This window comes from Tamandua tetradactyla, chromosome 23, assembly GCF_023851605.1.
Source record: "Tamandua tetradactyla isolate mTamTet1 chromosome 23, mTamTet1.pri, whole genome shotgun sequence".
NCBI lineage: Eukaryota > Metazoa > Chordata > Mammalia > Pilosa > Myrmecophagidae > Tamandua > Tamandua tetradactyla.
Genome location: NC_135349.1, coordinates 38,235,280 through 38,253,258, shown reverse-complemented (window position 1 = coordinate 38,253,258; position 17,979 = coordinate 38,235,280). Strand labels below are relative to the sequence as shown.

Here is a 17,979-nt window from a genome sequence, read left to right as displayed (position 1 = left end):
CTCAGCAATCACATGGTTACTTGCCCTGTTCCTGTTCCTTCAGTCTTGTGGACTGAAACACAGATGTGATAACTGGAGCTCCAGCAGCCATCTCAGGCCACGAGAACAATTTAAGAATGGAAGAAATGCGCAAAGATGGTAGAAAAGGAAAACAATGATGAAATCTGGGATTTTAACAAACTCATGGAGCTGACATACCAGCGCTCTCAACCGCCTACCTGTAAATTTTGGCTATGAGAGAGAAAAAATACCTCTACTGTATGCTTAAGCTGCTAGTACTTGCATCTCCATTATCTGTAGGAGACTTAGGAATTAAAGAGTGTCAGACTTAAAGAAACTTCAATCATAAAGACATCTTCACAGCGATACTTTTTTTTTTTTTTTTTTTTTTAACACGGGCAGGCACCGGGAAACGAACCTGGGTCCTCTGGCATGGCAGGTGAGCATTCTTGCCTGCTGAGCCACCGTGGCCTGCCCACTTTTTTTTTTTTTTTTTTAAGTTCTAACTAACAGAGAACTAAAACTTATCATTAGGGAAACAGTACATTCAATTCATCCATTTAGGTTATTCAAAATTGACAAAAACAAACCTAACATTCCTCAGACAAATCCCTGACACTGGAGAAAGGGTCAGATGAAGTGAGCACTTGGCACCCGTGGGAGCTCAATGCCCAGGAGGGTCCAGGCCGGACCCCCAGGCCCCTGTCTCACCTGGACGAAGAAGTAGATGAGTCCCAGGGGAGGGATGATGACGGCGGCCATGGGAGTGGCCAGCAGGATGATGATGCAGGCGCCGATGACATTGAACAGGGAGCCCATGAACATCTTGATGACCTGCGGGATCATGGAGTCCACTGTGTCCAGCTCCTTGGAGAAGCGGTTCACCAGGTTCCCACTGGGCGTCCGCTCGAAGAAGCTCATGGGCGACCTGAGGACGTTGTACAGCAGGTCCAGGTGGAGGCGGCGGGAGGCAAAGATGCCCCCGATGGACACCGTCATGGAGTAGCCGAACACAGCGACACCTACAGACATGCCAGGCGTTAAGCTCCATGGGGGAGGGCAGGCAGGCCAGGCCGGGGGCGGGCACTGCCGGAGGGGTGGCCATGTGGGTGAAGCAGGCCTGGGCTGCAGCATCTAATGGTGATCACAGTGATAATAATAGTATCGGTAGCTGCTATTTTGTGGCTCTTACAACGTGCCATTCATGACGCTGGGCGCTTTCCTTGACCACCCTGGATAGGTTTTATTACGACCCTATTAGGTAAGGAAACGGAGGGCCAGGCTGGTGAATATCGTTGCTGCCAATGTACTGTGCCAACTGGGAGCAGAGCTAGGATCCAAATCTGGGCAGCCTGTTTCAGGGTCATTTTTTTAATCCAGAAGCCATACTCCTCCAGGCCAGTGCTGTCCAACAGAACTTCCTATAGTGGTAGAAACCTTCTCTAGCTGTGTTAGCCACGTGTAGCTGCTGAGCACCCGAAATGCGGCTTGTACAACTGAAGAGCTGAACTTTTCATCTCATTTCATTTTAATTCATTGAAATTCATACAGCCACAGGCACCATTCTACCATACTGGACGGCCCCGCTCGAGAACAGATGCTGTGCTGTGTGAGCCCAGGTAAACATCACACCCTCTCTGTTCTCTGTTTCCCTTGATGATAATTTGCAGGCCACAGCCCCTAGCCCTATGGGGGTTTTAGGGACTAAGAAACTCAAGAAACTCCTGTGTGTTCTAGCTTTTTCAAAGCTGCCTCCTAGAGGCCAGGGGACATTCAGGACTGCAACTATCCCTTGCAGAGTGGCAAGTTTGTAGGGTGGACAGGCCTGTATTTTGGTCTCCCTAATTAAGGAAGAAACCAAAAAGGCAGGGGCTAAAATGACAGGTCCCGGATCCAAGTGAAATCCTGCCTCTGTCACTTACCAGCTGTGGGACCTTCCACAAGTCATTTAACCTCTCTGAGCCTCAGTTTCCTCAACTATAAAATGGGGACAATGATACTTACCTTGCCGAATGTAAAATGCCTGCCTAGCAGTGTGCTTGGTGTACGGGAAGACATCAAAAATGTCAAGCACTTACATTTATTTATATGATATTTATACCATAGACACTGAATGTAGATTGTGCCTACAGATACAAAGTTACTATGAGCACATAAACACACAGGTTATAAACACTGCAGCAGAGTGATGTAGAGCATGGGCTCCTGGGTCAGATGGCCTTGCTCAATGCCAGCTCTGCCATGCATTAGCAACTTACTTAACCTCTCTGGGTCTTAGTTTTCTGCATCTCTAAAATGGGGGAGATATTAGTTCCTATCTCATGACACATAAACGTTTGGAACAAAGCTGGGCGACCAGCAAGTGTTCGGTAAACTTAGCAATTACTATCAGTGCTGTCTTTTACTTGGGGAGTCTGGGTGGGACCCCAAAGAAGAGTATGGATCAGAATGCCTCAGCCTCATCACTACTCATTTGTGGGGCGGGATCACTCCTTGCTGGGGCAGGGGTCAGGGTGGGGGCAGAGGGGAAGGAGGGCCGTCCCGTGCATTGTAATAGCAGCAGCATCTCCGGCATCTACCCACGAGATGCCAGTAGAGCTCTCCTCACCAAGCAGTAAAAATAGAAAATGTCTCCAGACACTGGCAAACGTCCCCAGGGGTAAACATCATCCCTGGCTGAGAACCACTGGTATAAACTAATTCTCACCTTCAGGCAGCAAGTACAAGTCTGCAAATGAGACTCTGCAGAAGCCCCTTCACCGGGACGAGAGCTCTAAGAGGCAAGGGGGTTCCCGGCTCGTCAGCATACTCAGCGTCCCCTCCCTGATGTACAGAGGAGCTGCCCTTGGCAGCGCTTGGGGCTGCCCTCCCCTCTCTCTCCAAGGCCACATGCAACAAAGCATTCGAGAAACATTCTTTCTACAAATATTTGAGCATCTGCTACACGCTGGGGTTTGGCTTGTGTTGGGGGGTCCACAAAACCCTGAGAACTGGGGACCCAATTCTCTAGTTAACAGCTCCTCAGACACGGCCGTGGTGAGATACCAGCCCCGGGTGAGGTGGGGAATGGGGGGGCTGGCATGTGTGCCCACCTTGTGAGATGCCCAGGGCCCCGTAGACGCTCAGCCGGACTTTGGTATGCTCCTGGGTCCCGTTGACAACGCGGTCATCGGTCCAGAGACTGAGCCAATAGTTAGAGGCCAGTGCGGCCACGTGGTTACACAGGAACAGGAAGATGCTGAGAAAGGAGATGAAGAGGCCGATTGCCTTCATGTAGTCCCAGTACACAGAGAGCTTGACCTGGAGGTCGTGGGGAGAGAAGGCATTTTACAGGATGCAGCCAGCAGCCTCCCCACAAAGCCAGGAACTTCGACATCCCCTGGGCAGTCCAGCCCCCAGATCTTTGCTCGAACCTTCCTCCCCCTTTATTTGTTCGACTAAGGAAGTCAGCAGCAGACAAAGCAAAGGTCTCTGCTCGCTCATGGAGCATCTAGTTAAGTGGAAAGACAGACTTTCATCAAATCACTACCCAGATAAATAGTGTAATTCCCAACAATGGAGGGTTGCAAACCATTAGGATCCCTTAGGACGGTCAATGTGGGTATCCTGACTTAACCCAGTATGGGGAAGTGTCAGAGAAGGTTTCCCTGAGGAAGTAACATCAAGGAATTAACTAGGTGAAGGATGGGAAAAGGGGAGACCAGGCAGAGGAATCAGCATGTGCAAAGGCCCTGAGGTAGGAGGGAACCTGGCATGTTTGGGGGGCTGAAAGGAGGCAAAGGTAGCCAGGAGGGAAGAGAGCATGGAGAAGCAAGGAGCAATATGAGGCTGGACAAACAGGCAGTGGATTCTGATCTTTACCCAGAACCTACAGGAAGCCTTAAAGAGTCTTAAGTGGAGGGGAAAGGGTGACACATTGCCTAGCAACCAAGTGTCACCTCCACCCTGAAACTGGGCCAGCTCTCCCCCACCCTGCTTCCTCTGAACAATTCAACACCCTCTCAACTGGCTTCTCACGGCTTGAGGCCAGCTAGGCCTGCTGTCCTGCTCCACGGAGCGGAGCTGGAGGGTGTCTTTCGCTCCTGCGTTCCCTGTGGAGTCAGCACAAGGACTAAGGAAATGTGCTGGTCACCGGATGTGCCATCTGAATGCAAGAGACAAGGGTATTCGGCTTCAGTCCAGTCCCACGCCACCCTGCTTGGCTTGGTTTCAACAAACTCCAGACATCTTTCCTTACGTATGTGCTTGTTGCTCTGAACTTTCCATGTTGAATTTTGGATAATAAAAATGATCTGTTTGAGCCCCTTCCAACATGAAAAAGTCAGAATGGCCATAGCCATACTGCTAAAGAGTGGGAGAAGGATCAAAGGTGATGGTGGACTTATACAGAGAAGGTTGTGCTGAATCAGTATACTGATATTTCTTTTAGTCTCCAAGATCTTAGAACAGCTAGAAGTAAAAACCTAAAATTGTGGAACTGTAACCCATGCCAAACTCTGAAATCTGTCCTACAACTGTTTGTTGTGCTGTGCTTTGAAATTTATTATTTTGCATATTATGTTATTTTTCACAAAAAGTCAATTGTGATAATAAAAGAATATTTATTCCTTCTAGCCTCCAATGTTTTGGAGCATCTAGAAGGAAAAATCTGAGATGATGGTATGGTAGCCCATGACAAACTCTGGGATCTGTCCTGTACTACTTGTCGAAGAGTGCTTTGAATACTATTGCTTCTTTAGTTCTTTGCTTCGTATATATTTTATACAATAAAAAAAGTAAAAAAAAAAAAAAAAAAAGATCTGTCTGAGCCTATAGTCTGGCTGCTCCTGGGTACATGAGAGACAGCAGGTCTAACGTTTAACCAACTGCTTCCTTTTGAGTTTTTTTTTTTTTTTCAAGCCTCTGTTCCTCAAATCGAAATAGTCTCAGGGGTGTGGGTGAGTCAAACTAAGTGTGTATATTTTACCCGTTTGGCTTCACGATGAAAGGTGAGCTGTCTGCCAGCCCAGGAATTGCTTCACGGGACCTGGGAACCCTGGCCTCACATGCAGTGGGATGGGGGGGGTGGGTAAAAAATCCCAGTGCAGGAGTCAAAAGTCACTGGAAGCACTAAGGCCAGCTCTACTGTTGCTTGGTTTGACTTTGGACAAATACTAAGCCCTCTGGGACTTGGTTTTCCTGGTATATAAAATGGGGATGATACTAGGACTCATCTCTTCTAGTTGTTGTGGGACTTAAAGGGGCAACAAATGGCCTGGTGGCATCTCTGGACTATCCTCCCTGAGTCTTTGATTTGGGCTCCTTTCTCTGGCCTCCAGAAGGGTCGGTGAGGCCAACGGGGCAGGAGACAGTGCAGCCACCTCTGCCTCCGGCCACAGCCCAGGTGTGATGACGGAAGCCATGAGTGTGGGCTCCCAGAACTTCTGGATACCGGTAGATCTAAGAGAGCAGCCTCCAACTTCAGTTATTCCGAAACTACCTTTTGTGATGATTTTTTCCTTGCTATGCACTTATTTTTTAAAAACCGATTACTTATTTGTCTTTTTAACATACCACATTTGTTTTTAAAAATAGACTTTGGATCAGTACGATAAACGGAAAATTACTGACACCTGTCAAAAATAGGTGCTCTTAAAAAAAATTTAAAAAAAAAAGACAAACAAAAACTTGAAACCTGCTCCCCTGGTTACAAAAGGGAGTTTAGCTACTGGGAGGCACTGAAGACAAGCCAGCAGCCAGCTTGAGACTTTCGCGTTGAAGTTCTGATAGGGACTAAAAGACAAATGAAAAGAAAACCTTTCCCTAGGTAATTTAATGCTCTTTATGTCATGCCTGTGCACACTCTGGAACATTTTAGGCACTCCTGAATGTTTCTCAAACTGCCTACATTGTGGGGAGCCCAGATATAAAGCACCCAGGTCAGCTACAGCTTGCGTAAGCCCCAAGATGCTCAGCGCGAGGTGAAAGGTTGGCAACTCTGGACTCTGCTTGGGTACAAATCCCAGCTCTGCCACACACCAGCTGTGACCCTGGGTAAGTCACTTCACCACTCAGTGCCTTGATTTCCCCATCTGTATAATAACATCTTTACGTGCATGCCATAAGGGACACATGAGTTCGTATACACACAGCGCTGAAGTGCAGCACGTGGCACACACAGCGCTTGGCATGCGCTGGGCAGCGTCATCACCTGCCAGCCCTCACCTGCCCCGTTTGAGCCTTGTCGGCCTCCATCAGCTTCCAGGTGTCTTCCTTCTCGGCCTCGGCCTTACGCAGCTCTGCGGTGCTGGTGCGGTGCTTGCTGACCCCCCCGCTGTAGGAGGAGGAGCTGCTGAGCTGTCTGGGGGAAGCAAGGCACGTGGATGTCAACCCTGGGCAGAGCCTGCAGACCCCACTGCTAGGGCTGCCCATGTTGAGCCAGACAACAGGCCGGAGGTGGCAGTACACACAAACACGCATGCGCACACACACACAGGCCGGAGGTGGCAGTACACACAAATGCGCGCGCACACACAGGCCGGAGGTGGCAGTACACACAAATGCGCACGCACGCACACACACACAGGCCGGAGGTGGCAGTACACACAAATGCGCGCGCACACACAGGCCGGAGGTGGCAGTACACACAAACGCGCACACACACACACGCACGCAGATTCACAGCTGCCTACATTGTGCCCAGCTGCTCCATCATTCTCTCTGTAGGTGTTTACTATATAGGTGGCTCTCTCTATAGCTGTGTGCATGTGCGCCAGTCAACCTGGCAAGGTGATGCTGACCCCTTGCTCGGTCAAGCAAGCACTGGCCTAATTGTTTCTGGGAGGGTATTGTGCTAATAGATTTAAATTATGAGCCAGCTGATTGCATCTATGGCTGATCATATCAGCCATATGTCAACAAAGGACACTGCCTGCAGCAATGAGAGAAGTCTCATCCAGTCAGTTGAAGGCCTTAAAGGGAGAACTGAGGATTTCAGCAGTCAGAAGAGGCAATTTCCATCTTTGGCCTGCCAGCTTCTCCTGGGGAATTCATCAAAACCTTCATCGGATAAGTCCTGAAATGCAAAGCACCCAGTCTCTCTAGAACATCAACTAGTTCCATCCCCCTATCCCATATTATTGACAACTCCTTCCAACGCAAAAAAGTTAGAATGAAAATAGTTCAAATACCCCTAAAGAGTGGGAGAAAGATCAAAGGTAATGGTTGAGTTATATAGAAAAAGTAAGGTTTAACAAATGAGTATGACTGAATTATTATATTAATATTTCTTTTAGTCTCCAGTATCTTAGAGCAGCTAGAAGTAAAAACCTAAAACTGTGGAATTGTAACCCATACCAAGCTCTGAAAACTATCCTACACAATTGTTGTGATGTGCTTTGAAATTTATTGCTTTTTAGTATATGTTATTTTTCACAAAAAAGAAAAAAAAATTCTTCCAGCCTCCAGTATTTTGTAATAGCTAAAAGGAAAAATATGAAATAGTGAATGGTAGCCCGTAATAATCTCTGAAATCTGTTCTGTAACTACTTGTTGACAAGTACTTTGAAAATTAGTGCTTTTTCTTTCTTTTCTTTGTATATATGTTATATTTAACAAAAAGTTAAAAAAAAAAAAAACGTTTATCAGAATTTCCAGCTTGCAGCCTGCCCTACAGAATTTGGACTTACCTCTCCCCACAGCTGTATGAGCCTATCATAAATCTCATAAAAATTTCATTATACATAGGAAAAGATACAGACCTCTTCTCAGTTCTGTTTCTCTGGAGAACCATAGCTAATATATAAATAAATATTCAGCACTCTGCATAGAAATGTTATCATTTTTATGAACCTTTAGTCATTTCTGTGTTGTTTGTTTTTTTAATTATGAAAAATAACATATATACAGAAAAGCAATTAATAATTCCAAATTATACCACAACAATTAGCTATAGAACATAATTCTGAGTTTAGTATGGGTTACAGTTCCACAATTAGAGGTTTTTCCTTGTAGCTGTTCCCAGACACTGGAGACTAAAAGAAATATTGATACAATGATGCAGCAGTCATACTCATTTGTTCTAACTTCACCTTCTCCTTTGATCTTCTTCCAATCTTTAGGGGTATTTGGGCTATGCCCATTGGAACTTTTTCATGTTGGAAGGGGCTGTTGATAATATGGGACGGGGGATGGAACTAGTTGATGTTCTTGGAGAGGCTGCCCCCTCTGGGTTTCAGGACCTGTCTGGCCTAAGAACTCATGTGGAAGTTGTAGGTTTCTGGAAAGTAATCATGGTGCATGGAACCTTTACAGAATCTCTGATAAGAGCCCTAGGTGTTCTTTAGGTTTGGCAGAAATGCTTTTGGTTGGGGTCTGGCAAACCATGCTAAACAGCAGTATCTAGCTGAAGCTTCTTGCGTAAGTGGAGCCTCTAGGCTCTATCTGAACTCTCTCAGCTCTATCTGAACTATCTCAACCACTGATACATTATTTGTACCAATTCTTTTCCCCTTTTTGGTCAGAAAGGCATTGTTGATCCCACTGTGCCAGGGCCAGGCTCATCCCTGGGAGTCATCTCCCATGCTGCCAGGGAGACTTTCACCCCTGGATGTCATGTCCCATGTAGGGTGGAGGGCAAGGATCTCACTTGCAAAGTTGGGCTTAGAGAGAGAAGCCACATCTGGGCAACTAAAGAGGTCCTCCAGAAGTAACTCTTAGGCATAATTACAGCAAGGCTTAACTTTGCTACATAAATATGCTTCACAAGAGCAAGCCTCAAGATCAAGGGCTTGGCCTATTGACTTGGGAATCCCTAGCATTTGAGATAGTATCAGGGGTTTCCCCGGTGATAAAGTTTAATAGTTCCCTATTTTCACTCCTGTCCCTCAAGGGACTTTGTCAACACTTTTCAATTATCTGCTCAACATACTTTGGGATGTAAGCTATACAGAATTACAAGCCCTCATTCCCATTCTGGGCTCCACGTGTTTGGCACCATCTATCCAGACAGACTGAGTTAGATTATGTGCTACAGAAATTTAGGTTTTGGACAAAATAAACCTCTCTTCCTTTGGTCTTATACAGTAGGTAAAGTTCTAAAATGCAATGTCCCCCTTACCTCTGTTAGTTATTTTCAATCTGATTACAAAATATTTTAAATGGAAAACTCTAAAACTATATAAAAGATACGAGGTATCCACTACCGAAAGGTAACAAATGACATCTTGCCCTGTTTGCTAAAAAGGAAAAACATTTTAACTTTCTCCCATCCCTTTTTCCTCTTCCCAATCCCCAGAGGTAACCACAATTCTCAAGGTGGGTGTTTTCTTTCTGGCCATGCTTTTTAAACTTTTATTACTACGATGAATGTCCATAAGTAATATAGAGAATTGCACTGTGTGTTTAACTGTTAAGTCAAGGACTTATTGAACTTTTTTTTTTTGGATCATGTCTTAAGTGGAACCCAACTTAAAACAGTAGCAGCAGCAAGTTCTGGGTGAAAGTGCCTCAAGCCCACCACCCACGGCTGCCACAGCCCCTCCTCCCCAAGGTTCCCTCCAGCTCTGCAGGCCCCACTTTATGGTGGCCTGTCCTCCAGAAACCTCCTGGAACTTCTTCAAGGCAGACTAGGCAGATCCACACGTCTACAGGGGCTGGCTGGTGATGAAAAGCGTAAGAAGCCAGGTGAACCACGGAAAACCCAAGAGCAATGTCCGCAGGGGGTGTCAGCCTCTCTGCACTGCCAACTCGGGCGCTTTGAAAATGATGCCTTGTGTTGCCGGCTCTTCAAGCGTGTTGAAGAAAAGCTAAAAAATCCAGCTATCCACATGAAATTGCAGAGGCCACACAAAGCTCAGCTCTGGGTCTTTGCCACAGAACTCTCCTACATCCTCTGCCGACTTCCATGGATTGCTTAGCCTCCCCTCAAGATTACAAGCTACCTGAGGGCAGGGCCCCTGTTGAATCATCAAAGGACACCCCACCCTCTTCTTTAGAGGGTGTGAGGATGGACAACCTTTTCTTATCAATGAGACCTTTTCAAAGTTGTTTGGCTGAGGTCAAGGGGGATAAAGCTGCCCTCAACCTGAGAGCAAGGGTGTTATCAGAGAGTGACAGAGAGAAGCATCAAGCCTGGCCGTGGGCCACTCACTGGAATGAATCTAGAATCAAAAGGAGGAACTGACGCTGATGCTTCTAGTCCTGGGGGTTCCAGCTCTGCTGATTTTAGAAAGCCAACATGGTGAGCCTACCACGTACCACAGACCTCCAGGGATCTGCAGAACCCCTCTGCAATCAAACACACTGGTATTTCTGTGATGACATGCATGAGTAAATCGCCTATTAAATAGAAAATATAACAACTCTACACGGTCTCAGGGCAGTTCAGATTTTGCCACTGAATAAGTTTGCCTTACACTTATGTAAAATGTCTATGAAATACGTTTTCTACCAACGGAGTTTCAGAGCTTTTGGGTTTGGGTATTGCAGATAAAGGGCTTAATTATTGTGCCCATTTTGCAGATAAGAAAACCAGCTGGGGCCCTGCAGCTAGGAGATGGCAAGGCTGGGATCTGAACCTGGCCTCATCACTCTGCTCTGCCTCCTCGGGGAGAGCATGCGCCTTGGCTGGTCTGCTCACCTGTGTCTCCACAGCTGGAACAGGGATGGACAGAGTCGGAGCTCAGTAAACATGGGTGAAGTTTTTCAAATGAATCCACACAGGGGGACCAAAATCCCAACTCTACTCTCCCCCTCTGGAAGCCTTCCCCAGGACAGTGGGCAGACTCTTTGAAGTCCCCCAGAGCCCCTGGCTCTCGGTGTTCTCACCCTTGTGTAAGTATCTACCCCCTGCCCACATTCAAAGGGACCCGTTGCTGGCTTCTAACCCATGGAATGCAGCAGAGGTGATGGACTGGAACTTCATCATGGGAGCAGACCCTGCCTCAGCACACATGCTTTGATGGACCAAGGATCCTCGATGGAGAGGCCCAGGTGCCAGGAGCCAAAGGTGGCTCCAGCCAACAGCCAGTTAGTAACAAGGCCCCAGTAATACAACCCTCAGTGAATGAATCATAGGAGATTGCCAGCGGATCCTTCCCCATCTGAGCCTTTGGATGAGATGCTAGCCCCGGCCAACACTTGAGCAAGGGACCCAGAAACTCCTGACCCACAGAAACTCTAAATTGTGGTAATTTGTTACATAGCAGGAGATGACAAATACACCCAGTGGCCTTCATTTTTCTGCTCAGCTTACCCTTGGCTCCTTCCAGCATCTCTCACCATCACCTGCACCACAGAGGTACTGCCGTATCTTGGCCATTGGATGGCCAAGTCTTAGATGGCAGCCACTGTGATTCTTTTTTATTATACTGATCACCTCTAGCCCTGGCAGAATCTAATGCCATCCCCCTCAACCCCCACCCACCGTGTGACTCTATGAGGCTCTGTTCTAGGTACGTTTAAGTGATTTCATTGCGCAGACCTTTCTATGAGGTCGGTACTACCCTTTAGTTAACAGATGAGGAATATGGGGCATAGTGTAGCTAAGTAACAAAGCCCTTAGGGGTCAGCTGCTCCAAGCCCCCAGGGGTCTGGCCAAAAGTAACCTTTAGCGCAGGAAAGCACAAAACACAGGTCCTGGCTCAGAGGCAGGACTTGGGCTCAAACCCAAGCTTAGCTTCTCTCTAGCAGCATGATGTAGGGAAAGCTCTCGGTTGACTCACCTATAAAATGGGATGATGACAGCCCTCCCTCTGGACTCCAGATAGGCCTAATGGTGCACAAAACATGGGCACTGAGACTTTTACAATTTTAAATCAAAGCAGGCTCTTAATGCCTGAACATTCCAGGCCCCTTGGAGTAACTGGAGCTAAGATCCCTGCCATGTAGGGGAGGTGGGTATCAGAAGTACAGAGAGATGGTGTGACAAGTGCACAAGGCTTGTGTGAGCCCCACCATCTGGCAGGAACGGTGCCAGGCTCACCCTCCAGGCCACTGCACTCTGGAAGCAAGGTCCCCCCGGAGGATTCTCGAGGGGAGGTAGAGTGCCAGTGCCCTTCTGGACCCTCAGGAGCTGAAGGCCTTTCTGGGTGGTCAAGCCAAGCAGCTGCCCTGTGTCCTTCCTCTCCCCACCAGGCAGGGCCCAGAGGTGGTGCCTGCAGCAGCTGCAGGCCGGGGCCACCTGTCCTGCCCATACCTCTGCAGCTGCTTCCCCGTAGCTTCCATCACGAGCATTCCATTCTCCATCTGCTTCGCCTCCTTTGCAGGACCACTGATGCCTGTTGGCCCTGGCGGAAGAGAAAGGGGGAGAATTGGGATTTCAAGAGTCAAACGTCAAAACCAAAGACAACAAAAACTTGTCCGTGCAGAGGGAGGCAGCCAGGAAGGCCAGAAAGAGGGTCCGCTGTGCTAAGGCTGTGGCAGGCTCCCCAGGTGGGGTGCAGGTGACACCTAGACAGAACCAGGTCCCTCTGGGCAGAGATGATGCAAATACAAACACTCTGAGGGCCCCCAGTGGCTAAGGGCGCTGGGCCTGAGCAGGTGTCCTGTGTCAGCAGCAACAGAAAAAAAATCCAGCCCAGCCAATAGGCTGGATCTCCGGTGAGCTCAATTGAGCTACTGGGGCCGGGATGCAAGAAGCTGCGCAGGGGGAAGGGCACAGCCCTCGGTCCTGAGAATCCCAAACAAGGGATAAGCCTCAAAATAGACAACCACCAGTCTGACTGGAGCATCAAGCAACAGCTCCCTGCCAGGCCCGGGGTTAACACTTTGGTGGCTGGATCACAGAAACGGTCTGGGGCAGGAGCTCTCGGGGACAGTGGCTGTCTATGCAATTAAAAAGGACGGATTTCAGCATTTTAACAACTGCTAAGGTCACGATGGGGAGTACCAGCTGGAGATATGCCCCAACCCAGAAGTACCCATCCAACTTCAGGAAAAATAACCACACATCCGCCAATCATGACGGCCGAGAGCTGAGTGCATGTATCCCAGGAGTGGGGCCCTGTGCTCTGCTCACAGTTATCATCTCCTTAATCCTCACAACAGCTCTGTGGTCCAGGAACATTGCCCCTCAACCTGCACTGACGTCCTCACTCTTTTTTTGTGCAGGGAGAGAGAGCAAGGTAGAAGCGCAAGGGTGGGCACCCAAGGGCTGCCCCAGAAGGGGGAGAAGGTGGAAGAAGGAAGTCACAAAAGGGAACAAATACACAGCCAGCAGGCAGGGTCAGTGTGGCCGGTCAGAACCATCCCCCTACCCCAGGACTTGAAACCAGCAGCGGCCTGACAAGGACCACAGGTTGCCCAGATTGATCTGCCTAAAGGGTCTGCTATAGATTCCTGGGCTCCCATTTCCAGAGTCCTGGTTCACCCAGTATCTTTCCAGTAAATGCCCTTTCTGCTTACAGTGGCCAGGGTCGCTTCTGGTGTTGGCAGAAGAGCCCTTGATCGGGACCCACTCTAGCTGCAGTGCACGCCTTACACCCACTCCAGCTGCCAGTTCACACCTTACACCCACTCCAGCTGCCAGTTCATGCTTTATACCACCACTGGGAGGCCACGTAGCCTTCCCTGCTGCAGTCTTGTGATGACAACCCTCCCCTGAGCCCCTGGCCCACCTGTGGTTTCTCCATTCGGAGCTTTTGTGGCACAGTCTGGGCCTGCTTAGGTGCCAGCTGTGCCCGGGAACCAATGGGCAAGGGGCAAGGGCAGCATCTTCCTAATCAAACCGTTGCTACTTACTGCCCCCATCTGCCAAGCACTTCACAACAATGACCCCCGCCAAGGCCTGCACTGTCACAGTTGACTGGCAGATGGCAGCCAGCAGAGTGGCCAAGTCTGCCCAGCTGGAGATGCCAATTGTATACCCCTAAGTATCAAGTATGAAGCTGGGCACTTAGTAGGTGCTCAAATAATAGATATAAACGTTTGTTGAATGAATGAATGAAGAATGAGTAGAGGGAGGAACACACAGACATTCAAGTCCTCCCTGCACCCACCCCCAGACATGCAGCAACAGCATGAGCCCATCTACGGTCCACCCCCAACCACGTGAACTCACCTTCCTCCTCCTCATTCCCCACTCTGCTGCCTGGGAAGGCACAAGATCCAAGACAGGGTTAAGAACTGAGTCAATGAAACCACCCTACACCCTCTTTAAGCACATGGGAGGAATGAATGGGGTGTCTTTTCTTAAGGCTGAGGATAGGGGACCATCTCCATTTTGGCCTCAGTTTCCCCCATCAGATGGATTAATATAAACATGCTGCCCCAGCCCAGCTGCTTTCCCCTAAGTCATAACTGTGACTGTTGAAACATCAAGAGCTAGAACAGTGCAGTCCACTTCCCATCTTTACCCGTTTCATGGCAGCAGAAAGAAATAAAGTACTATAGAGGGCGGGGCCACATGGCAATGCCAGCTCAGGTGTGGCCCAGGCCTCGGCTCCAGCCTGCCCCCTCACCACCATTACTGCTTTCAGGGCAGCACAGCTCCCAGAACCTGAAGCTGGGTCAGCTGTACACAGAACTGAGAAAAAGGGCAGAGACGCTGAGGCAGCTCAGGTTATCATCACACCCTCCCAGGCTGGGACAGGAACCTCTTCTCTCTCATAGCCCCCACCAGGTTCCCAACCCTGTGTTTTGCACCCTGAGGCCCTGGATTGGTTAGCAGCTGGCCTCTCCCATCAGACTCGAGCGGGTCTTACCTACCATCCTATTCTCAGCTCTGAAGCATAAGGCTGCCACGTGCGGACACATGGGATGTGCACTGCCCAACTCAAGGGTACACCATTGCCCAAGGCTAGTCATGTACCAGGTGGCCCCGTGGCACACAGCAGGCACTCTGTTCGCACCTCATGGGCAGATGGACAAGTTAACAGATGAATGGACACATGGGTACACAGAGCTGACCTTCCAAATCCCATCGACACAGTGGTGCCACCTCACAGCCCCGACCCCCAAAGCTGGTTTCGAAACCGGCCCTGGCAAACACTGGGTAAAATCAGCTCTTAATTTCTTCTATCGTGGGATATTTACGTAGCTGCATTAATGTCCAAAGCCCTCTGACCTACAGACTGACACAGCCAGCTGAAATAGTTAAGAAGTAATCTCCACATGTTTACCACCATTACTGAGCGCCTCCCACGTGCCAGCCTGGGGGATACAGTGGTGACCAAAAAGGCCCTCGTGGAGCTTAAATCCCAAAGGCAAAGAAAGACAACAGACAAACCAGCTAGTAGCTCCACAATGTCCTGTCAGGCAGGGGTAAGTGCTACTGTGGAAAATAAAGCAGAGCAAAGACAAACAAACGACGGGGAGTACCTATACAAACATTAAGAATGCTTTTTATTATTTTTTAAAAGCAAATACATGAAGTGTGTACCTCAACGAATGTCCCTTGAGTGGCCTTAAGTGCCAGGTGAGGGGCCCCGAGGGTAGCAGTCCATGCATCCTTCCTGAGCTCACAGCACCCCGGGGACCCCGCACCCTCTGAGCAGGCACCTCGGGAAGCTGCCTGTTTCTTTGGGCAACACTGCCTTTACTCAAGAAGGTTCGGGAACTGCGCTTGGGCAAGGGCCAGCAGGCAAGCCTGCCCTGAGAGGAAGATTCCAACCCGCGGCGGTACGGTCAACCCCTCGTTTTTTTACCAAACACGGAATCGACTGGCGGCGTCACCCTACCTCCAAGAGCTCTTCATACTCAAAAGAGGAAGAAATACTGCCCCTGAGGACGGCCAGAAGGAATGTGCTGCCTGTACAATGAACTCTCCAACAGCTGGTCAGTGTTTACGGCAAATTTTTATAACATCGCAAGGGGCTTAAGACCTGATGCTAAGAAAAGAAAAGAGAAAAAAAAAAAAAGGGGGGGGGGGAGCGGGGTGGTCAGGAAAAAAGATGACAAAACTGTCGAATATAATCATGAAGCCAGTCTCGTGAAAGAAGAAGGTCTAGGAAAAAGACAGGCGGAAAAAGATGCCAAAATGCCATGGCAGGTCCCCATGAGGGTGGTGGGATAACAGAAGGGTTTTCTCTCTCTGGATTCGTTACGCTTTCCTGCAGTTTACAAATGTCCACAACGAGCACATGTTAATTTAATAGGGGGAAAAACCAGCATGGAAAGAAAAAAAGAAAAAAAAATAGCAACAAGGATGAGAGCTGGTTCAAACAAGATTTTGTGAACATTACATCTTTGGAATAAAGGGAAGAAGGAAGGAGTCTGGGCTCCTGACACTTTGGGCCAGATGGTTGTCTGCTGTGGGGCGCAGCTGTCCTGGGCACTGCAGGAGGGTCAGCAGCACCCCTGGTCTCTGCCCGACCCCAGTTATGGTAACCCTAACATCTCCAGACCTGGTTGAGAACCACTGTCCTGGATTTTAGGTTCCTACAGAAGAAACCAGCCGTGAAAATGTTTTGCACCAAAACTGGTTCATGAGCCAATTTGCAAATCTCTTTGCCAGCAAAAAGAAAAAAGGGCTCATAGAAATCAATATTGTAAATGCTCCGGGGAGAAAAGGTCAGCGTCTCTCCAACCACACCTCCAAGCTTAGTTCCTGTCATATCTCTCCTTCCCCAACACAAGGAGAGATTCCCCAGACACCAAACTCCCCCACTTCAGCGGGGTGTTCTAAAAAGATTTGAATAACCCAACAATAAAAAAAAAAAAAGTTCCCTTTTAGGAGTGGCCAAATAAGACGGTTCAAACAAATCCAGGTCGCTGGCACTTGGAATTGAGAAGGTTAGACACCGCTGACGAGACTCACAGATGGGGCCCTCCAGAGAGGGGGAAGGAGAGGGGCCGCCCCCATGTGATTTAACGTCCACAGGCAGAGGACTTCTCTGCTGCCTGGGAAGTAGCAAGATCCAAGATAGGATTAAGAACTGAGTCGATGTAACCACCCTACACCCTAAGTGTCCGGGAGGAATGAATGGGATGTTTTTTCTCAAGGCTGAGGGTAGGGGACCATCTCCATTTTGGCCTCAGTTTCCCCCATCGGATGGATTAATACAAACATGCTGCCCCAGCCCAGCTGCTCTCTTGCCTGGCAAGAGGCCGGGTGGCTGAACTGTGGAATGCCCCCACAGAGGTGCTAGGGAATGGCTGGTATTTTCACCACCAAATTAAGTGCTGATCTGCACAGAAAAATAAGGAAATTGGCAGCAGTCCACATTCGGTATAAGCTTCTTTGGATACTCTGGCAGGAGAGCAGAAAGGGAGGGAAATAAACCATCTGAGGCCAATCGAGTTTAAGGAACTTCCCTACTCACCTGGATGGAAAGAGAAGGGGCCTCATTCTGGAAAACTCATCATTATTGATTTAGAAAGCACAGAGGGTTATTTTAGCCTAAATGCAGCCCACCAAGCAGGCTGGTGGAATACACTCACGGCACAACTGCCAGGACCCATTGCCTTGGCTTGACTCAGGCAAAGAGACAATCAGAGGAAGGAGACTACAGCAAGCAGGAACCAAGCTAGACTTAAGGCAGAACTTTCCAACCTAGAAGATATGAATGAACCCATAGAAACACATTCCAACTGAAGAATCTGAAAGTTAAACTGAATGTCAAACACTGGCAAAAGAAAATGCATAAAATGCATTTTTTTTTTCCATAACAGCCAAAAAGTGGAAACAACCCTTATGTCCATCAACTGATGAATGGGTAAATAAATTAACCCACAGAAAAGGAAAATAGATTAGTAATCGCCTAGGACTTGGGGAGAAAAGGGAGTGCCTGCTATGGGTACGTGTTTCTTTTTGGGGTGATGAAAATATTCTACAATTGATTGGGGAGGCTGCACAACTCCATGCACTGGATTCTCCACTTTAAATGGATGGATTGTATAATATGTGAATTATATCTCAAAATTGCTGTTATCTAAAAACAAAATAAAACACAAAGACTTCTTTAGTGAAACGCTAATGCAGAGGAGTAACCGAGCTCCCACCCACGAAACCACTATAGAAGGAGTGGACAGAAATCTAGAGACCAGGCTCGTGGTCCCTAC

General features: G+C 48.5%; 1 protein-coding gene across 1 annotated transcript in view; it reads right to left on the bottom strand.

Annotated features, from left to right (window-relative positions):
* The window catches only part of ABCC1 (ATP binding cassette subfamily C member 1 (ABCC1 blood group)), a 118,525-nt gene that overhangs the window by 16,932 nt on the left and 83,614 nt on the right, over positions 1 to 17,979 (bottom strand). Inside the window, exons 20-23 of the mRNA XM_077141674.1 lie at positions 12,176 to 12,266; positions 6,205 to 6,340; positions 3,093 to 3,300; positions 712 to 1,022 (exon numbers count right to left, since the gene is read on the bottom strand). Coding sequence (XP_076997789.1) covers positions 712 to 1,022; positions 3,093 to 3,300; positions 6,205 to 6,340; positions 12,176 to 12,266 — 746 coding nt within the window. The remainder of the gene's footprint in view (positions 1 to 711; positions 1,023 to 3,092; positions 3,301 to 6,204; positions 6,341 to 12,175; positions 12,267 to 17,979) is intronic.